General features: G+C 44.3%; 1 protein-coding gene across 2 annotated transcripts in view; it reads right to left on the bottom strand.

Annotated features, from left to right (window-relative positions):
* LOC311056925 (parvalbumin beta-like) overlaps nucleotides 1-23,634 on the bottom strand; it is a 523,075-nt gene that overhangs the window by 495,723 nt on the left and 3,718 nt on the right. The window contains exon 4 of one of the 2 annotated variants that reach the window (XM_084073778.1): nucleotides 23,372-23,468. The exons of the other annotated variant lie outside the window; for it this stretch is intronic. Within the exon in view, the coding sequence (XP_083929904.1) occupies nucleotides 23,443-23,468 (26 nt within the window). The 3' untranslated portion in view covers nucleotides 23,372-23,442. Of the gene's footprint in view, nucleotides 1-23,371; nucleotides 23,469-23,634 lie in introns of those variants that run through there. 2 annotated transcript variants of the gene reach the window in all.

Below are 23,634 nucleotides of genomic sequence, written 5' to 3'. Positions count from 1 at the left end.
AAAACAGCAGAGCTACAAGCTCATAGCGCGGCACCGAGTGCCGCGCTATGAGCTTGTAGATCTGCTATTTTTGAGAAATTGTGTGCAAATATTTGAATCTATATATTTTTTAAAGGGAACATTTGTAACTCAAATCTTTGCTTATGGGGGTCCCTGGAACAACATTTTGAGATGGGGTTTCCGCAGCCAGATACATAATTTTGGGGGTCCTTGACATGAAAAAGTTTGAGAACCACTGAATATAGCAACATATGTTTAAAAAAAAAAACATTTGTAGAATCCCCAGACTCAAAGATTTGATTTACAAACGTTCGCTTTAAAAAATATGTACATGTTCAAAGATTTGCACACATTTTCACGATTTTTCAAAAATAGCAGATCTACAAGCTTGCGGCACTCGGTGCCGCGCTATGAGCTTGTAGATCTGCTATTTTTGAATAGCCAAAGAAATCAAAGAAATCTTAAAGGGTTAAAGACGGGGTGCCGTGATTTTCAGTGATCCCCCCCCCCCCTAAAACATAATCATCAGGTATTATGGTTATACTAGGAGGAAGATTTTTTTCAAAAAAAAGTGTACAGAAATTGTTAAAATTATGTTTTTATGTGGACACGCCTCCAGTTCATTAAGTATACCTGGTTCTCACCTTAGCACCTCCTCCACCACCTTAGCACCACCCACCTGTCCTAGTCCCTCCTCCTCCTCATGCATGTTTTTTACCATGTCACTAAAGCGCTGTTTCTCCATTGGCACGTTTGACCCTGAAGGTTTCAGCCTCCAGTCCAGGTAAAAACTCAAAATAGTCAGAGAAGACATAAAACACCATAAAAACACCACCAGAGGGCTTAATACAGTTCTATCAACCTCAGACACATGAAAAACAGAAAAAGTGCAAAACCATGGCACCAGCTCGTTAAGCTAATCATCTGGGGACCCCCCTGGGAACCACTGCGGTATATATAATACCTCCATGGCGTATCGGTGTCCATTGACGGTGTGCTCCGAGCCAGGGTGATAGTGTGCATCCTCTCCCCAGTGGAAATGAAACTGGACCGCAGAGTAGCTTCCATTGAGGCCTCCTCCACTCACTGCAACCCCCCTCTCCTCCAAGTCACACTTCACTGAAACCCAGTGGTGGAAAAAGTACTCGCATATATTTTACTTACGTAAAAGTATCAATACGGCAATGTAGAAAATACTCCGTTACAAGTGAAATTCAGGAAATACACATTTACTTGAGTAAAAGTACAAAAGTATTGGTATCAAAATATACTTGAAGTTCCAAAAGTAAAAGTACTCATTGAGCAGAATGTCCCATTTCACAAAATGGGACATTTTGTGAAAATGTCCCACACAAAGATGTATACAAATCTTAATAGCAGATCTACAAGCGCATTGTGAGCTTGTAGATCTGCTATTTTCAAATGCAACGCATCGTGAGCTTGTCGATCGGCCAGTCACACACACACACACACACACACACACACACACACACACACACACACACACACACACACACACACACACACACACACACACACACACACACACACACACACACACACACACAGTTGCTTGATTCAATATTTAGATATCAGTCACCAGAACGTGTGTTAACAGTTCTTTTTTTCCCCGTTACCACACACAAAAAAACTGGGATGCACACACAAGCCTGAGTGTAGACGTTAAAAGGTTTTAAAGTGAAATGCCCCTTTAAGTCAATTTAAAACTACTTTGTAACAGTAAAAGTCCTGTATTCAGAATTTTACTAGAGTAAACGGACAAAAGTAATAGGCATAAAAATTTACTTAAATACCGAAGTAAAATAAATCAAAATTCCCAAAATGTTTGAAAATAGATCTACAAGCACCCCGCAGGTGAGGACACCCCTCATGGATACCCCCCAGGTTCCAGGGGGTCCCCAACTAAATGAACAGTTCATTTAGCTGGGGACCGCAGCCCAATTAGATGTTTTCCGCTATAAGACAATTGGCCATCTACAAGCTCAGTGAGTAGAGGTGTTTTTTACCCCCCAAAAAAATATGTTAACAATTTGACAAGACAAAATGTAGGGAAATGTTCCCTTTTCAAATGGAGATCAGTGGCCAAATGCACTAATATGAGATTCACCGGTCTGCTTCACTTCGTGTTGTGGTTAATGTGCGCCATCTACTGGACTTTGAGTGAAACTACGACTTATGCTCATTGCAATAGTCCACTGTACAGTCCCAAGTCTTACTACACTACAGTCAGCCTTGGATCTTTAACACTTATACTGTAGTTATCATTGTTGGCATGTTAATACGATATATTTATGATGCATTTACTGCAGTGGTTTGCAAACACAAGGACTCCCAAATTGATATGGACCACAGAGCCTTGAGAATTTGAAGATGCTGAGCCAGGGACCCCCATTAGAGAATATATTATCATGTTTTGTTTATTTATTTCTTACATTTATTCCAACTTTTAAAGATTTTCTTTACAGTTTTTGCTCATTATAATATGGTGACATTTATTCTTACTCTGTCTCAGAGGGCGGCTGTAGACAGTTCCTTTTTTATTAACGCAAGAACAGCTTTCCAGGAACAGAAAGCCTGCAGTTTAGCTTGGATTTCCCATCGATGATCACTGGTAGACGGGTTTCTGAACTGTCCACAGCCCTCCTCTGAGATACAGAGTGAGTAGAAAACAGAAATGGTACCATATTATAATGAGCATTAGTGAGGACCAATTATATGAAGATAGGTTGAAAATGGGCAATACATTTTTATTATTTTATAAAAATTGGCAATACATTTTTTTATGTTATAAAAATGGGCAATACATTTTTATTATTTTATAATTCTTTTTTTTTATAAAAGCACTCTAGTAATTCACTTGACAACTATTTTGACCAGGATTATCTATACAAAACACTTTAATGTGTCAACAATGTATTTGTTATTTCTGCTGTAGCCGTTTTTCTGTTATGCATTACTATTGTGACCATCATTATTGTTATTTCATTTCCTTTTATTATGGAAAATAACTGAGGGTATGAGGATTTGAGAGAACAAAAGAAAAAGAGAGAAACATAATTAACTTGTTTTAGTGCTGGGGGGAAGACATGGGGCAATGAAATGTTTTTAATGTTGAAAAAAGGAGCATCGATACATTGACTCTACTGGGGTTGAGTATTTGTCCACCACTGGATATAATGAGTGCTATTACCTGTATGGCCAGTGTTGGTCAGAGACTTGAGGACATGCGGTTGGAGAAGCCGTCAAGCTTGAAGTTCTGGAGTTTGGGGTCAGTGACGACCCCAAACTCACGGCTGGTGACAATATTAATGGGAGACTGCCTCTCCCCACAGAAAGCCCCTGAGATGTCTCTCCAGTGGCAGGGAGTGTTCTCTGACAGAAAAAAATGAAGACTTAATAAATATACCATACACACACACAAACACACACCAGAGAAGAATGCACCAGCATTTTGATCCAGATTTATAAAAACGTTGTCCTCACCACAGCCATGATAGCACCAATCACTGCCTCCTGAAAGGTGACATTTTACACATTTAGCAGCAGTGGTGGAAAAAGTACTCAAATGTTTTACTTAAGTAAAAGTATCAATACTGCAACGTAGAAGTACTCTGTTACAAGTAAAAGTCAGAAATTCAAAATGTACGTGAGTAAAAGTACAAAAGTATTGGTGTCATATCTGCATATCTCATATCTGCATATCTCATCAGATATCTCATATCTGCAAAGTAACTAGTAACTAAAGAATTCAAATAATTGTAGTGGAGTAAAAGTTGAATATTTGCCTCTGAGATGTAGTGGAGTAGTAGTAAAACTATAGAAAATTGGAAATGCTCCAGTAAAGTAAAAGTACCTCAAAATTGTACTTAAGTACAGTACTTGAGTAAATGTACTTAGTTACTTTACACCACTGTTTAGCAGACACTCTTAAGTCTTATCCAGAGCGACTCACATGATCACATACATGCAGAGAGACAGTGTTGTAGATTGGCTATTTTCCAATAGCCGACGCATTATGGGGTTAAAGTAGTTGCTATATTAACCAATTCTGTTGGGGACCCCCTGGAACCCCCTCAAATAATTATAATTTTTGGTGTACTCACCAGATGCTGCAGCAAGCATGCTAAAGCACAGACACAGCAGAAGGCAGGATAGCTGCATCTTTGGAAGACACAGAACTGCAGAACGATTGACATTATTGGGTTACATTGACTGAATACAATTTCTATTGCAATTTCTCTTGCAATACAGCCGTTGCCACAGTATTGCTAGCGCATGAAACGTTAACATTTATTTTCCAAAAAATATGTTACATCTCCGATGGCACCCAGGAGTTGCATGTGCCTTCCCAGTATTAAACTCTTCTGGGTTAAGACAATGTATATATGTATATTTTTTTAAACACGTACTTAAGACTGCCAGAGTTTATTCATAATGTATTCACCCACTGCCAGCATTTTTTATAATTTTTTATAGAAAAAATGTGAATTACTTATTCACTTGAAGTGAATGGGTTTTTTTTTGTATTATTATTATCTTTATCTCCTAATTCGTTGTGAATAACGAAAAGAAACAAATACCCCAAAATTAGAGAAACAGTTTAGAAATTCAAAAACAAAATAAATAAAAAAAGGGGAGAATTCTCCCCTTTGGCGGTTAACACCATTGACTGAAAAGGGGAGAATTCTCCCCTTTGGCAGTAGACCTGTTAACCACTTAACCCCCCAGCATCCATATGGGAGGGTAACATTGGCCAAAAAAGTGTCGATCTACAAGATCACAACGCAATGAGCTTGTAGATCGGCTAGGGTTAAGAGATTTGGTGCAGAGGGGGGAAAAAAATAGTCCCATGTACAGATCCAACTCAGGTCCAATTTATTAACTCTAAAACGTTTTAAGTGGTTAAAAAGTTAACATCCAAGGATGTGTGGTAGCAGTGGTGTAAAAATAACTCAAATTCTTTACTTAAGTAAAAGTACCAATACTGCAATATAAAAATACTCTGTTACAAGTAAAAGTCCAGAATTCAAAATTTACTTGAGTAAAAGTACAAAAGTATTGGCATCAAAATGTACTTAAAGTATCAAAAGTAAAAGTACTAAATATTTGAAAATAGCAGATCTACAAACGCGTCGCGATGCGACGCGTTTCAAATAGCCTATGTATAAAATAGGGCTAAATTGGTGAATGTATGTTTTATAATGTAATATTTTATATATGAAAAGTAACTAGTAACTAAAGTTTTCAAAAAATTGTAGTGGAGTAAAAGTACAATATTTGCCTCTGAGATGTAGTGGAGTAGAAGTAAAAGTATTGGAAATTGGAAATACTCAAGTAAAGTACAAATACCTCAACATTTTACTTAAGTACAGTACTTAAGTAAATGTACTTAGTTACTTTACACCACTGGGTAGCACTCACCAACCTTTTAAAAAAAGGACAAGGACAGTGCCTCAATTTCACCTATTTGATTCTGTCCAGACAAGGAAGAGCTAAAGTTTCAGGCTAGTTGGCCGTTGGCTTGAAAGGTTTATCTAAGCTTTCATGGTGATTGAATCACCTGTGACTGGGAGGGCAGTCAATCAATATCACCAATGGTTGGCTAACTCATTCTTTAGGACTTCTTAAAGAGACAGTGCATAATAGAGGTCACATGGTAGAGATCAGTCTCATCACAGACACAGTTACACAGAAAACAAGAGATTTCTATCATTTCTGAATAAGTTGGGGACTGTACACTGCATATTTTTGTTAAAATAGCCAATCTACAAGCTCACAAGTGTCACATAACATTGTGATGGGTTGCAAACATGTAATTGTATCTCTATGTTTTACTGTACTACATTTAGATAAACTTTATATTATCGGGTTATTCGCTAAGTGGTTGGTGAAGTAGCGCATACACCTGGATTTTCCCTCCCAATATGATGACCGTCATCTACTTATAAATATTAAACATATATATTACAGTATGATTGGAAAACGTAGCTATTATCACGTAATTATCAATTAATAGAAAACATATGACTAAAATTAGAACCAGTAACATGACCAAAATTGAAATAGAAGCTCTACGCAATTAAACAATATTACACGGGCGGGTGTCCGTTATCGTGATTATTGGCACGACAGTGATGCGGTCAGGAACGAGGCAGAGCTGATTTCCGCAAGCATCACTGAAGTGCCGATAATCACGGTAAAGCCACCCCCGAGTGATTACACAACAGTTATCAGAATGAAACATATCAAAATGTATTCATACTAGAAGTTCGGGCCGCTACGCGGCCCGAACGTCTAGCGTGACGCGTCGTTCACTTTGCAGTGCCACCTTACAGGCACCTCACAGTGTGAGAGAGAGTTTTGTGCTCTCCTAAATCCACGGCAGGCTTTGAAAGTACCCACTTCAGAAAGAGGTGACGTGCATCACCTCTCCAATGACCAAAACCCACTATGGAAGCCGTCGAACTGGTGCGATCTGACGGCATCCTAGAATTTATAGGTAGGATGTGATGTCATGCGTGATGTCATGCTGTCGTGAGACGCACTGGCGTTGTGTCCATATTCGGGACGACCGTCTCATCGTGATGTCAGATTACGTCACACTGGCGTGATGTCAGATTACGTCACACTGGCCACATACAACGTTCGTACATACTGACAACCGACATGGCGCAGGATTCAAATTGTATATATAGATAGATAGATAGATAGATTGTTACGTCACACTGGCGTGAGTGATGTCAATTGTATATATATAGATAGATAGATAGATTGTTACGTCACACTGGCGTGAGTGATGTCAGATTACGTCACACTGGCCACATACAACGTTCGTGTATATATAGATAGATAGATAGCGTGAGTGATGTCGGATTACGTCACACTGGCCACATAGATAGATAGCGTGAGTGATGTCAGATTACGTCACACTGGCCACATACAACGTTCGTACATACAGACAACCGACATGGCGCAGGATTCAAATTGTATATATATAGATTGTGGGGCATTATTATTATTATTATTGATAGAATAGAATAGAATAGAATACTTTTGCTCACATGCTGTCTTTTGCCTTCATTGAGTAAAGCCATGTAGCACTGAGTCAAGGCTGTATTATGGAGACAATGATGTCCTCTAGTGGACATCTTACGTACGTCACAACATGAAGTGCATAGTGAGCCATCCTCCAATAATAGGCTCTATGCACAGCAGCCATATTATCACTTCCTTCACAGATGTTACCAATGATACTAATGAAGGCTCTGTTCCATTTAGTGTAGCACAGTGGTTTCCACGATCCCCATATGTCTGAGAGTGTACAAATGGAACCAAATGGACCCGTAAGGGCCCATTTGGTTCCATTTGTACACTCTCAGACTAATGCTTTTCAAAATGTATAAAACACTTTTGAAAAATACCAGATCTACAAGCTCCCTGACTCTGTTTGACCAGAATGGAACAGAAGCTTCATTAGTATAATTGGCAACACCTGTGAATGTCGTCACACTATGGCTGCTGTGCATAGAGCCTATTAAACAAAGCTCTCTGTCCCCAAGAATGTGTCGGTGTGTTTGTCCCAACATCTCTTCTGCCCGGTTCTCCTCAGTGGCTGGAGCAATTGATCTGTATATTTGCCAGTGGCGTAGCCAGAACGCTAGCCGAGGCTGGGCCTATAGGCAGTCGCGGGTGGGCGAGCGTCCACACGCGCTGTGCCCGGACCGCTGATGTGTCAATTTCACATCACCCTGTTGTCCAAACACTACACACAATTAATGTTCAGTTGTTGCACACAATTCTCAAGTAAAATCTCAAAGCATCATCCTACAACACACAAATATTCAAATCTCTAAACATTCAGGTCTGGTGAGCAATAGGCTCTATGCACAGCAGCCATATTGGAAAGAAATTGGGCCCCTTCTTACTTCCTTCACAGGTGTTACCAATGATACTAATGAAGGCTCTGTTCCATTCTGGTCAGGGTGCTGATATCGTGCATGTTGGCTCACTAGAAACACTCTATTTTGGTTCCCAAACGGCCATTATGGTGGGTGTGTAACTCTGAGAGTGTACAAATGGAACCAAATGAACCCGTAAGGGTCCATTTGGTTCCATTTGTACACTCTCAGAGTTATGGGAGTCCTTGAAAATAAGACAACCACTATGCCACACTAAATGGAACAGTGTGGCAGTGCTCAAGTGTGTGAGTGGTTCCAGGACCACCCACATTTTTCCGTTCTATACCTTCCACCTTATTCTCCTTTCCTGAATCCCATTGAGGAGTTCTTTTCAGCTTGGAGGTGGAAGGTATATGATCGGAAACCCACAGAGCCGGGTGTCACTGCTCCAAGCCATGGAGGAGGCTTGTGGCAACGTCAGTGCTGAGGCCTGTCAGGGCTTCATGCGGCACTCGAGGTATTTCTTCCAACGCTGCTTGGACAGGGAGAACATTGCCTGTGATGTAGATGAGGCCCTCTAGCCAGACAGTAACCGGAGGCGTGATGCCTACATCATGTACCAAAATACTGTAAAACTTTTTTGGCTGCATATTTGTGTGCTGTTTTATGTTTGACTATGAAAAAAGTCGGCCTACACTGAGTCATTTTACAAAAAGAGAAATGTCTCATTCTCCTGAGTCATTGTCATTCATGGTGTGTTTCATTTCTATGATTGTGTTTTCAGTTTTGCACTTTAGTGTGCTGTAAATGCTTGGTAGTGTGCAGCAAATCTCTGCAGTCCAGCAGCAACCAGCTAACTCCAAAACGCTATTTTTTCAGGAAATGAAGAAAAACTCATATTTTTAAAACAAAGCAACACTACCTCATCAAAGTTGACTTTATATATTGTCAGATACTTTTATGTGTCATTATATTATCAACACTTTACCGAAATCCAGCTCAAGTGGAGTTGGGAGTTTTGTCCGAGCAGAAATCCAGCCTGGGGTGCTCCTTCCATTCCGACATCTCGCCACTCTGACTAGTGGCTTCCGCGTGCGGTTAGGGTTAGGTATAGGGTTCGTTAACGTCGGAAAGGCGACATGTCGGAAAGGCGACATGCACCCATCCAGCCTAAGTGGAGCTGACATTCCCAAAAGCTAACAATGGATTTCCAAGCTCACAATGCATCACAACGTGTGAATTAATGCCCTGATGCTTCATGACTTAGGAATGCGACAAAAACGAAAAAATATTATTATTATATAGGACTACAATAATAAACAGGACATTAAATATTACAATAACTTCTGCAAAGAGGATTTCACAGAGTTGGAGTTTCAGTACAACTAGCGAGAGAAATGCTATGAACTCATTTCTTGTCACATTGCTCTCCTCAGAAAACACTTCATAGGTTTTAGGAATAGAATGACTTGTTTTCATAACATTAGCGTCAGTGCTAAGCTTGATAAACAGGTACACTGCATAGTTTTAACAGACTACGGGGGGAAACCCTGCCGTTTAGTTTGTTTATTTGCTGCGTGCACCACACTAGCTCTGTCCTCTCTATGTGCGCTGAGGCAGGCACTGACGGCAGCAGCGCGCAGTGGAGAGGGGTGGAGTTGGTTACTTTGACGGACAGTTTGAGGATACAATGGAGTTGGGAGGTTTTGTCAGAAGCGATTTGTTTTTACACAGACGTAAAGGGTGTTCAATAGCTTTGATTTATGGGAAAAAAACAACAACCTGAAAATGGAGTTAGCTGGTTCCCGCTGGACAGCGACGAAATGCTTGTGTACTGTAATGAATGGTATGTGTGTGTCATTTGAAAATATGGCTGTGTGTACCAAATGAAAACACAAGTTACATTTTGTGAAATAAATAAACAATATCATTATCAAAACTAGAAAAAGTGCTCCTCGGAGCACAGGTCTCTGCTAGGTCAGGTACGTTATTGTGGCCTCCTGGTGGCGCTATAATAGGCCAATGTGAAAGGGGAGTCATTTCTTCTTAGGCTTTTCACGGCAATCAGACACTGCATTCATGATTTGAGGCATTTTGTTCAAAACATTTGTTTTGCTAAGATTATACCTGCTGGTGGCGCTATAACAGGCCAATGTGAAAAGGGTGCCATTTATTCCTCGGCCTAGTGGGAATGTGCGTGTGAAATTTCACGGAAATCGCTGTGATCAAGCCAACGGTGCCGGAGATTAGCTGCTCACAGACGGACGGACACACGGACGGACGGACGCGGTGGAAAACATACTCTCTCGCCATGCCTTTCGGCCTGGCGGAGACAATAATATATTACAATAATCAAAAACAAGAACCAGTTGATTCAGGAGAAGCAAGTGTGGTGAAATGCAAGGTCTGTGGAAAACCCAGTAACTAAGTAATGGCTCTATAATTTCAAAGGTGTCCTGTTTACATTTACAAGTATCTTATTTTTTTAGATTTTGTTGTCTTTGTGTGTCACTATAATTACATTTGACATGGATCCCAAAAAATTCCTTCAGCCAAGGCCACAAACCTTATATGGGACAAGCAAGGTCCCATGACCCTGACCCATAGACTGCATTTACAAAAACATTTTAGTTTAGTCCCTTTCACGTGATCCACCCCAGAAACAGTCCCACCTCGCGCCCCCAAATCAACTCACCTTACAGATTCAAAGAAGCACCAGATCTGGATGGTTCCTTTAAGCGAATCCTACGCTCTCTGCCGACAACGCTATCTTGTGGTGAAATGCAAGGACTGTGGAAACAGAGTACACTGGTTACATGGATTCTGACGTCCTCTCTCCTAGTGATCATGGAGCAGGAGTGATCTATACCTTATTGTCTCACCGCCAGGCCGAAAGGCATGGCGAGAGAGTATGTTTTACCCCCTGTCCGTCCGTCCGTGTGTGTGTCCGTGTGTCCGTGTGTGTGTCCGTCATTCTGTCATTTTGTGTACAGCTAATCTCTGGCACCGTTGGCTTGATCGCAGCAAAACAGTGCACACACACTCCCTGGATGCCAGAGCAGAACCTCTGGCCCAAATCTTTCAAATGAGCCTTTTATAGCGCCACCAGGAGGCCGCTTTTTTCAAAACACATTTTCTGACAGTACTCCTACAGATTTTATCCAAACATCACGCAAATCAGTACACAGTATCTCTATAGTCATGTGATCAACACGGATTTGTCCAATTTTCCATATTTCATCCTGATTGGCTAAGGTTGGCTTCCAAAGTATGCAGGATTGCTCCGTTTTCAACAAAATGCATCAAATCATGAACGCAGCTTGCGATTTCCGTGAGATTTCACACGCACATTCCCACTAGGCCGAGGAAGAAATGGCACTTGAAATTGTTCAAATCAGCCTCATGGTGGCGCTATAAAAGGCCGATTTGTGTTTTTAACTATAACTGCACCGATCTGCATGAAACTTTGCACGCACACTCCCTAGAGGCCAAGGAAAAACAACTGCCCTGCATTTTTCACATTTGCCTTTCATAGCGCCACCAGGAGGCCGACTTATGTAAAACACATTTTTTTGATATTAAGCCTTCAGAATTTATCCAAATTTCCCGCAAATCGGTACACATGATCTCTATAGTCATGTGACCACGACGGATCTTTTACATTTTTCATATTCCATCCTGATTGGCTAACATTGACATCTAAAGTTTGCAAGAGTGGCCCGTTTTGAACAAAATGGCACAAATCATGAATGCAGCGTTCGATTGCGGTGACACTTTGCACGCACATTCGCACTACATTGAAGAACAAATGCCACCCTTTTAACATTGCCCTATTATAGCGCCACCAGGAGGCCGATTTTGCAACACTTTTCTTTTTTATATTACTCCTACAAATTAAAACATCATGCAAATCGGTACCCATTGTCTCTATAGTCAAGTGATCAAGATGGTTCCGTCCGATTTTTCATATTCCATCTTGGCTAATTCCGAACATTGCTGCCCTACAATAACCTACCTGACCTGGCGGAGACCTGTGCTCCGAGGAGCACTTTTTCTAGTTGTATATATGGGTTGGTCTATGCATGTGGGTGTTGCTTTCTGTTGATTAAGCATGTGACTTGTGTATTGTCCTAAAGGTGGAAACAAGTTCTAGCACTGTTCTAAGACAATAGCCAATCAGCTCCTTATCTGACCTAATCAATCAACAGGCTCTCATGTGACACTCATGTGACATGATTTCAACACTGTAGGTCAGAGCTGTAGCTTTTAGAATTGTATGTATGTGTACCTATTATGATCTGAATATAATGTATGGAAATATTTAAGACACAAGCAAAGAAGTCTTGAAGAAATGAAAGGAGGTAATTGATGGTGAAGTGAAATAGGTACACTAGATGATTCCAGTCTGATGGTGCTTTAAACTTAAAAGAACATTTAACTCCCAATTTATTTAGGATTCGAGGAACAATAAAAATGTTTGTCTGGATGGAACTAAACACTGTTTTAACCCCTTTTCACAATTTTTGACCCGTTTTCAAGTTTAAACGGGTAAAAAGTACCCTTTTACATTTTTTATTGGAAACAAGGCTTCATGATATCCTCAGAGACAGCTATTTTAACGCAACACAATGAATTACCAACATTTTAGTTCATTCTGATGGTCTCAATAAAAAAAAAGTGACATCTGTGGTGTTAAGGGTCAAATATGACCCGGCAGAGAAGTGTGGCTCAATTCAATTCAAATTGTCAATATTCAATGTTTGAGAGTGAGAGAAACTTGTCCTAAATTGCATTTGCTGTTAGGAGTAAAATAAAGTTTGGGTTTATGAAAAATATGACTAGCACCACAGGTGTCACTATTTCTTAATACTATTTACATTTTTTTAAGTTAAAAAACAAAACAAAAAAATATTTTTTGGAAGTGTGCTCTAATATTAGTCTATTGTAGCTAGATAACATAATTTTCCATTGTCTTCATTATAGGAAATGTAATGAGTGAATTTTATAATTAAAAACGAGATAAATTGAAAGATGAAACCCAAACCCTAACCCAAAATAATATTAAAAAAAAAAAAAAAAAAATTGAGTGTTTTTAAGTTAAATCATGGGTAAAACCCGCTAACACCAAAAGTGTCAGCAGGTTTCTAACACAATGCAAGGGTTAAATATAACATATTATAAAGGGTAATATAAAGGGTAATTAAAATAAATACATTTAAGAGTTAAAATTAAACTGTCTCCTAGCATGAGGTGATAACCAGCTGAGCGTATCAAACAGTGATGTGTACGGTAAGGACAAATCTATATTATTGTAGACTACATTGTTATTCAAACCCTCCACACCCTTCCGCTCCACACCAATCCAGCCCCTCCATTCCTTCCCTCTTCAGTGCCCCCCAGTTTCCCTCCAAGGACCAACAATGGTAACAATTAACCTGCGGCTTCCAAGGCCAGGGATATCCTCTGGTGTTCCTCGGAACCAAGATGCTTTGCAACAATTTTAACAAGGGTGGCTGTGACCTCTCTTCATGCAAGATGCTCCATGTCTGCACATTCTGTGGCGGCGCCCACTCCCGCTTCACCTTCCCCCAGAAACCCACCAAGAAAGTGGATTAATGATCGGCCCTTTCTCCTCCCCTCCCCTCCCCACCTACCGCACCAGCCCCATCGGCATCGCCACCTGCAATACTCTGGCAAGGAACGCCCATCTCGACCTCTCCTCACCCCATGGCACCTCCATCCCCAGCACCAATAGCCTCATCACAGCGAGGATTACTCCCTCCAATGCCACGGTCGACCACGCCATCACCCTCATCCGTCTCGCCAGCCGCGGCGCCTGGCTATCTAAAGCAGACATCACTTCCACCTTCAAGATCTTGCCACTCCACCCGGACTCATGTTTTTTTTTTCGGGGTTTGCTTGGAAAACGGCCATTACTTGCCGTCCGCCTCACTTTCGGGTCCAAGAGTAGTCCAAACTATTCGACAACCCAGCTGAACTTCTCTGCTGGATATTCACTAACGATTAGATACTCCCTCACCTGGTCGATGACTTCCCCACTGTCTATCATCCATCAGCACCTGCAGCAAGAAGCTCACTGTTCTCAAATCAGTCTTCCATCGCTCGGAATCCCACCTCCGCTAGCTGGTCCTCACCAAGGCAGGATACTCCCCAGATCACTTCTCCAGTCACTTTCAGAATCTGAGCAGCATCCACAGCATCAAGCAAGGGAGTTCCTGGTCACATCATCCAAATCCTTGGCCGCTGGCCATCCCAAGCCTACCATAGCTACATCCGTACCAACGCCCTGGACCTCCATAACGCCCACTTCTCCATGATTTCGCCACAATCTGATACTTTTGGGGTCCCTAGACCTACCTCTGCACGGCTTACGCCTCGGACCCCTAAGCCAAAGTATCTGGGTCCGATACCCCCCGCGGAATCTCCCTCCTTGGCCACACCCCCTCTTAATCACACCTGCCTTCCCATGTCCAGTGCTCTTCTTGACCATCTAAGCCGCAGTGATGACCTTAGAAGATCACGCCGGCACTCACCCCCATGCCCTTGGCCATCTAAGCCGCACACTCCACGCTTGCGTGTAGTGATGACCTTAGATGAACATTCAGCACTCAGCATCATTGCCGTTTATGCCGCACATCCCATGCCGCGCATGCGATGCGCCCATAAACGACCATACCCCAACAGCTAAAGATGTTCGTGCCCTTGGCCATCTAAGCCGCACACTCCATGCTTGGGGTGTAGTGATGACCTTAGATGACCATTTCGCACTCTGCATCCTTGGCCGTTTATGCCGCACGTCCCATGCTGTGCATGCGACGCATCCATAAACGACCATACTCCTGGGTTTATTCAATAAACAACTTTAAACCTATTTTGTCTGATGCTTGGTCTTTCCTAGTGAATGGGCATATGAAGTCGACTATTATGGACTGATGAGCATAAACACCCCCATGCTATTTTGTGTGACCAGACGAATCTGCGAGTGCAAAAAAAATTGCACTCTGCGATTTGGGTCTGGCACCGCTCCATAGAGAATCCATTTCCTGTTCCAGAAGACGTGGGGCACCAATCAGGGCCCAGTATTCGAATATGGGCGACTGTAATTGGTAGTTGGTTGTAGGTCTAACCAATTGCGTCGAGGGACATTGTTTTGATCCCGCCCCTTGGGAAACAAAACGTCCTCATGGAAGCACCAGACTCATATCCACGCAGTGATATAGTCTAGCTACGCCAGGCTAATTTTGCGTTCCATTTTCATGTAATTGGCACCGTTTGCATTCACATGAAGAAACCACTTGATCTCTCTCTCTCTCTCTCTCTCTCTCTCTCTCTCTCTCTCTCTCTCTCTCTCTCTCTCTCTCTCTTTCTGTGTGTGTGTGTGTGTGTGTGTGTGTGTGTGTGTGTGTGTGTGTGTGTGTGTGTGTGTGTGTGTGTGGATGTGACAGGGTCAAAGCAGGGGGGTGAAACCAAATTGTAACATTTTTTATTGATGATGAAAAACCTGTATTACGCACTTAAAAACATCATTCTCTTAACTATATTTCTGCACTGCATGTTTTATGGTTGACAATGTATTTCCCCCCGGTCCCCGAGCCACTTGACATTGGACTCCCCTATAGGCTGTGTGACATTGGCCTTGTGACAGCGGACGGCCAATGTCCCCAGGTCACGCTGGTGGCAGAGCGAATGAGGGCGGAGTAGGGTGTGGCCCACCTTATTCAAAAGTGAGCGCGAGCCACTTGGACAGCAGAGAGACAGGCATACAGGGCAGTGTGGAAGTGACAGCCAGAAGGGACGGTTGTGCACAGGAGGAGCAGACATACCACGGAGCAGAGGTGGGGAATACAGTGATCGCGGCACGTACCAAGCCACCAGCAGCGGACGGTGAGCAGACGGCGCAGTAGCAGCAGAGACGGGGAGGACAGACAGACGAACCAAGGAACGGAGGAGAGGTCCAGTGGCGATAACGTTGCGCGCTTCACACCCTCAAAGCCAGACGTACAGTCTGGCGGGCGAGTAAGTGTCCTTCTATGCAACGTTACCTTTATAAACCCACGGTCCTAAACCTCATATGTGAAATATACCTGAACAGATGAACTGGTTCTAGTTTCTATGATTGCAGGCAATACGCACGAAGACAAGAAGAGACAGTGATTCCTGGCCTAAACCCCCGCTCCAGTTAAACCCCATATAAGGACATTCCCACCTTTTGCATTGAACCGTGATGAGTATATGACATATAGCAATTGAATTGGCACTTGGCATTTTACTGCTTCAGTAATAGTTGGCACTTTAACGCTAAATTCATTATTTATTTGCTATAGTTTGCACAAGCCCTGTCTGTTTTTAGTGTTTGGTGATTGTCTGTATTCCTGTATTTTAGTTAGTTAGTGGGCGCATTAGGAGGTTGAGGTTTTAGAATTAGTGTTATATTTTGTTTATGCTTTTCAATATTTTATGGCTTATAGACGCCACTGTATTAGCTTAATAAAATAGATTACCTTTTTATACAAACCTGTTTCCGTCCAGCTTTCTCCAAGGGATATGTGTTGAAGTGTTGTTCTCATTTAAAAGTATTGTACTTACCTGGGTAAACTCGAACCTGTGAATAGCCTAAGAAAGAGTGTTACAGAGGACCCTACCTCTTAAATAAAAAGGTGGCGTAGTCTTGCAGTACCTAACAAACAGTATTATTCTCACAGTAATTACGCACCCCGCACTTTACCGTGCAACTGATATTTTATTGTTGTGAGTTTAATGTGTATTGTTATTTATTTATTATTGAGACAAAGTAAAGAGTGTCAGCATTCTAAAAAGAAGTGGCAAGTTACATGTGACAACCTGGCCACCGTCACATATTTGGCGTAGCGCGGCAGGACTGGGTAGAGAACAACACAAAATCCCTAAGAGAAACTGTATTGAAATTTTGTTGTTTTGCTGCTTTTTGTTTTGTTTTGTTTGGTTGAATCAAGAAAGTAATGATGATGATGCCAGTGTATCCAGGGGCACCGTGGCTACCTAAGTTTTCGGGCATAGAAGGTGAGGAGAAATACAGGGAATGGAGAGAACAGATTAAAGGATTATTGGGCACTCAGGATTTAACAGAGGAGAAAAAAGTTGCTTTTGTAGTACAGACCCTTACTGAGGAAGCTAAGCGACAAATTAGTGTAATTGACAAGGAAGATCGCAATACAGTGGCCAAAGTCTTTAAATGTTTAGACACGTTGTATAAAACATCTGTTTCTGCTTCCCAAGCTCGTGCCTTGTTCTATGGCTGTGCGCAACGCGCAGGCGAAAGTGTGCAGGCTTATATTTTGAGGCTTAGAGAGTTGTTCTGCGGGCTGCGGCGGCTCGACCCAGACACCGCTCCCTCCGATGCCATTCTGCGAGAGCAGTTACTTGTAGGACTGTCTGAAGGCCCTCTGGGTCAAGCCTTAAGAATATATGCCCGTCGAAACCCCACAGAAGACTTCGCCGCCCTAAAAAATGAGGCCTTCCTACTAGACACTGAACATAGAAGAGAAGGGACTGCTGAAATCTTGTGCCATGCTGTTAAACCTGTCTCTATCCCAACACCCTCACAGGAATCTGAATGGAGAGAGAAACTGAAACAGGAGATTATGGAAGACGTCAAATCGCAAATGCAGGGGTTTACGCAGGAGCTCATGAAAGAGATCAGACCGCTCCTTCGACCCAACACCACCGATACACGACCTCGCGGTTCGCCTCCATCTGAACGACGCCGGGAGCCGTACCAACGCAACGAGTGGGATGAGGGAGGTAGGCCGATCTGTAGGAGCTGTAGGCAGTCTGGGCACATTGCTCGCTTTTGTAAATCTGACCCCAATCATTTAAACTAGTACGCCCTGTCGCCGAGGTCCGGGAGACAGGGGTGCAGCGCGCACTCGCCAGATCAAGGGCTAATGAAGTGTTTATTGGGGACTGTCCGACTATTGGGATCACTATGGGAGGAGTCCACTTAAGGGGGTTACTGGATACTGGGTCACAAGTCACATTAATGCAGCAAAGCTTATTTGAGGAAAAATTCTCACACCTAACGTTGGGAAATGGGCCCCTTGTTTTTAAATTACGCGCCGCTAATGGTCTTGACTTACCGTACACTGGCTATGCCATATTGGACCTAGAGCTGGAGGGAATGAAGATCCCAGGGAGAGGAGTTGTAATCGTGAAAGATGAACATTGTACTCAACCGCTGATTATTGGGATGAATGTCGTGAACGCTGTATGGCATGCCCTCTTTAAATGGCCTGGGAGGCCTGTGTTTCCATGTCAGCAGGGAAGGACGCTGTGGAAGGACGCATTCGCCACCTGTAGGAGGGTGGAGGCAGTGACGAACGAAGATGGGTCCATCGGTTATGTGTGGCCGGTCGGCCGGCGGAAGATTCGAATCCCCGCGCAGAGTGAAGTGATGATCTGGGGCCGCGCTTGGAGAGGACCGAATGGAGCGGACTACGAGGCCTTGATGGAAGCCTTGCCGGATGGAAAAGATTTGGGAGTGGCCCGTGCCCTCGTCACGGTGCGCCACGGACGTGTTCCCATACGAGTGTGCAACCCACACGCATATAGTCTGGTCCTGGACCGCCACCAGAAGCTGGGGAGGCTGTACCCGGTGGAAGAAGCGGATGTCCGAGGCGGCAGGGACCTGAGCCTGTCCCTGGGGACCGACGGAGAGGTGGAAGTGGCCGTAATCAGTGTGGAAGATGATGGACCACTGAAGACCCTGCCCGAAGAGATGGAAGTGTTGACGGAGCGTGATGACCTGCCGGAGGCGCAGAAGAGAGAGTTACACGAGATGTTGTGTCGGTGGAAGAAGGTGTTCGCCATCCATGACGAGGATTTCGGACGGACGGACGTCGTGCAACACCAGATACCGACCGGAGACGCGGCACCCATACGAGAGCGACACCGGCCGTTGCCGCCCTCCATGTACCGGGAGATGAAGACCCTCCTGAATGAGATGCTGGAGAAGGGAGTCATCAAGGAGAGTTGCAGTCCGTGGGCGGCACCTATCGTACTGGTCAAGAAGAAAGATGGCAGCTGGAGGTTCTGCGTTGACTACAGGAAACTTAACGCCGTGACGCACAAGGACGCCTTCCCCCTACCCAGGATAGAAGAGACGCTCACCAGCCTGACGAAGGCGCAGTGGTTCTCCACGTTAGACCTGGCCAGCGGGTATTGGCAAGTAGGAATGGATCCCCGGGACCGGGAGAAGACCGCCTTTACGACCCCGCTGGGCCTGTTCGAGTTTCAACGCATGCCGTTCGGGCTTTGTAATGCGCCCGCGACGTTCCAGAGGCTGATGCAGCAGTGTCTGAGTGGTCAGGTGACAGAATCCTTGCTGGTATATCTTGATGACATTATAGTATATTCACCTGACTTCTCCTCTCATCTACAGCACCTCGAGCTCGTCTTCCAACGCCTGTGGAGACATGGACTGAAGCTGCGGTTAGACAAATGCAAACTTCTGCGGAGGGAAGTGCAATTTCTGGGCCATGTCGTGGACAAAGAGGGAGTGCGGCCCGATCCGGAGAAAGTGGTGGCAGTGCGGGACTGGACACCACCCTCAACGGTCCGCGAGGTCCGCGCGTTTCTAGGTCTAGCGGGTTACTATAGGCGTTTCGTGTCCTCTTTTGCTGCTATAGCACGACCCTTAAACAACTTATTGATAGGAATCCCAAATGACGTAAAATCCCACCAGTGTAAAGTCGAGTGGACTTCGGAGTGCCAGCGGGCGTTTGATGCGTTAAAGAGTGCCCTCACACAAGCCCCGGTGTTAGCGTATGCGGATTATACACAGCCTTTTGTGGTTTACACTGATGCGAGTGGCCGTGGGTTGGGAGCGGTTCTAGCCCAGGTCCAAGACGGTCACGAACGTGTAATAGCTTATGCAAGCCGCAGTCTCCACCCGACCGAGCAGAATGACGCAAATTATAGCTCGTTCAAATTGGAGCTTTTGGCCCTTAAATGGGCCGTGACCGAGAAGTTTAAAGATTATCTCACTGGCGCTCGATTCACAATATTCACGGACAATAACCCTGTTGCGCATCTCCAAACGGCTAGATTGGGAGCTGTGGAACAACGGTGGGCTGCTCAACTTGCGTCGTTTACTTTCGACATCAAGTATCGACCGGGCAAAAACAACGCCAACGCTGATGCCCTATCGCGGTTCCCAGTGCAGCCTGTAGATGTGGCGGCTGTACAATCGACGCCAGCAGCCCGGGAGGATGAGTGGAGAGAGACGCAGGATCGGGATCCAGATGTGCAGGTGGTGAAGAGGTGCGTGGAACGGGGGAGAGCCCCTAATATGGTGGAGAGGAAGAATTGGACTCGGGGAGCGCGGCAACTGTTACGCCAGTGGAACAAACTGATTATACGAAATCATGTGTTATATAGGAAGGTGACCGATCCTTATACCAAAGAACAATACTCACAGATCATTTGTCCAGGTTCACGCAGAGAGGAGGTATGGAGAGGAATCCACACGGCCGCGGCGCATGCTGGGTTGGAGAGGACCTTGGCCCAGCTGCGACGTCGGTTCTATTGGCCAGGCATGGAGGGAGCGGTGCGTCAGTTACAACAGGGTTGTGTCGCCTGCAGCCTGCAGAGGAACAGGTCAGAGCCTCGGGCCCCCTTACAACCCTTTGAAGTCTCATATCCACTAGAAGTAATAGCCATTGATTTCCTCACATTAGGTAGGCCTGCTGATGCGTGGCAAAACATTCTGGTAGCTACTGACTTATTCACCCGTTATAGTTGGGCTATTGCCACCCGAGACCAGACTGCGCACACCACTGTCCGTGCGTTATGGACGCATATTATCCAGCCGTTCGGCTGTCCGGCCCGGTTCCACTCAGATCGAGGCCCCAACTTCGAGTCCGAGTTAATGCACCATTTATGTCAGACTTATGGTATTGCAAAAAGTCGCACCACTCCGTACCACCCGGCTGGGAACGGTGGAGTGGAACGATTTAATCAGACATTACTGAACATGTTGCGATCACTAGACACTGATAAACAAGGAAGATGGAATGAGCACTTACCCGAGTTAGTTCATGCTTATAACAACACGATCCATAGTGCTACGGGTTATGCCCCCGCCTACTTAATGTTTGGCCGACATTTGAGGCGCCCTATAGATGTCCAGTTAGGAGTGCAGTCAGCGCAAGAGCGCATGGGAGTGGGTGGCTGGGTACAGGACCACCAACAGAGAATGGCGACAGCTTATAGGACCGCAGGGGAGAGGATGGGAGAAACGGCCAAGAGGAGAAAGCAGGTTTATGACCGTAGGGCCGGTATTACACCCCTATTACCAGGAGAGAGAGTGTGGATTCGAAATAGGAAGAGAGATGGCCAGGGGAAATTGAGTACGTGGTGGGACCCCGAGCCTTACGCAGTGATGGAACAGGTGGGAGCTACGGGGTTGGTGTACCGAGTCAGACCCGAGAAGGGGGGGCGAGAAAAGACCATACATAGAAATGCGTTGAAAGTGTGTGTAGCCCCCAGGTCGCCCCACGAGGACCCCCCAGCTGTAGTGCAGCCCGAGCAGGTAGAAGCAACAACGCCGCAGTATTATGGGTTTCTCTCCGTCCCGAGAGCACCAGATGAGCCACGGCGCTCGGGAAGAGCAAATATAGGCCAGCCACCCCAGAGGTATGGACATGATTAGGGACAGTTGCAGGGACTGGCAACGGAAAAGTGGGGGGGGATGTGACAGGGTCAAAGCAGGGGGGTGAAACCAAATTGTAACATTTTTTATTGATGATGAAAAACCTGTATTACGCACTTAAAAACATCATTCTCTTAACTATATTTCTGCACTGCATGTTTTATGGTTGACAATGTATTTCCCCCCGGTCCCCGAGCCACTTGACATTGGACTCCCCTATAGGCTGTGTGACATTGGCCTTGTGACAGCGGACGGCCAATGTCCCCAGGTCACGCTGGTGGCAGAGCGAATGAGGGCGGAGTAGGGTGTGGCCCACCTTATTCAAAAGTGAGCGCGAGCCACTTGGACAGCAGAGAGACAGGCATACAGGGCAGTGTGGAAGTGACAGCCAGAAGGGACGGTTGTGCACAGGAGGAGCAGACATACCACGGAGCAGAGGTGGGGAATACAGTGATCGCGGCACGTACCAAGCCACCAGCAGCGGACGGTGAGCAGACGGCGCAGTAGCAGCAGAGACGGGGAGGACAGACAGACGAACCAAGGAACGGAGGAGAGGTCCAGTGGCGATAACGTTGCGCGCTTCACACCCTCAAAGCCAGACGTACAGTCTGGCGGGCGAGTAAGTGTCCTTCTATGCAACGTTACCTTTATAAACCCACGGTCCTAAACCTCATATGTGAAATATACCTGAACAGATGAACTGGTTCTAGTTTCTATGATTGCAGGCAATACGCACGAAGACAAGAAGAGACAGTGATTCCTGGCCTAAACCCCCGCTCCAGTTAAACCCCATATAAGGACATTCCCACCTTTTGCATTGAACCGTGATGAGTATATGACATATAGCAATTGAATTGGCACTTGGCATTTTACTGCTTCAGTAATAGTTGGCACTTTAACGCTAAATTCATTATTTATTTGCTATAGTTTGCACAAGCCCTGTCTGTTTTTAGTGTTTGGTGATTGTCTGTATTCCTGTATTTTAGTTAGTTAGTGGGCGCATTAGGAGGTTGAGGTTTTAGAATTAGTGTTATATTTTGTTTATGCTTTTCAATATTTTATGGCTTATAGACGCCACTGTATTAGCTTAATAAAATAGATTACCTTTTTATACAAACCTGTTTCCGTCCAGCTTTCTCCAAGGGATATGTGTTGAAGTGTTGTTCTCATTTAAAAGTATTGTACTTACCTGGGTAAACTCGAACCTGTGAATAGCCTAAGAAAGAGTGTTACAGAGGACCCTACCTCTTAAATAAAAAGGTGGCGTAGTCTTGCAGTACCTAACAAACAGTATTATTCTCACAGTAATTACGCACCCCGCACTTTACCGTGCAACTGATATTTTATTGTTGTGAGTTTAATGTGTATTGTTATTTATTTATTATTGAGACAAAGTAAAGAGTGTCAGCATTCTAAAAAGAAGTGGCAAGTTACATGTGACAACCTGGCCACCGTCACATGTGTGTGTGTGTGTGTGTGTGTGTGTGTGTGTGCGTGTGCATGTGCGTGCATGTGTGGGTGCATAGGGGGAAAAACTCCAATAAAACCGTAGCAAAATAATATTTATTCATGTTTTGTATCGTCTGTTCCTGGAAAGTGCATGTTATATCATTTTTTACAGTAAGCAAAAGTCATTATTTTAACACAACAATTCACAATCATCATCATGGACGGTCGGTGTGTTGCATAGGAGAAGCGTACAGTATCTACAATATGTATGCATAGTGTATACAAATAATTTCATATTCAGATGAAAATGGAGGTCATGACGTGAGCAGCGTGTTGTTCCATCAGAGCAGGTCGTGGGGCCGCTGTTCATGCCTTCACCATCGCAGTGAACTCTGCAAACAAACAAAACACACTGTTATCAGTCACTATTTTGTTGCTGTCGGGCAGAAACCAGCTAACTCCATTTTGACGCTTTTGCATTTTTCCCCCCATAAATCAGTGTTATTGAACACCCATTATGTCTGTCTGTGTGATGGTAAAAATATATATTGAACCTTT

This window comes from Gymnoscopelus microlampas (genome assembly GCF_963454915.1).
Source record: "Gymnoscopelus microlampas genome assembly, chromosome: 12".
In the NCBI taxonomy this organism is placed as follows: domain Eukaryota; kingdom Metazoa; phylum Chordata; class Actinopteri; order Myctophiformes; family Myctophidae; genus Gymnoscopelus; species Gymnoscopelus microlampas.
This window is presented reverse-complemented; position numbering and strand designations above follow the sequence as displayed.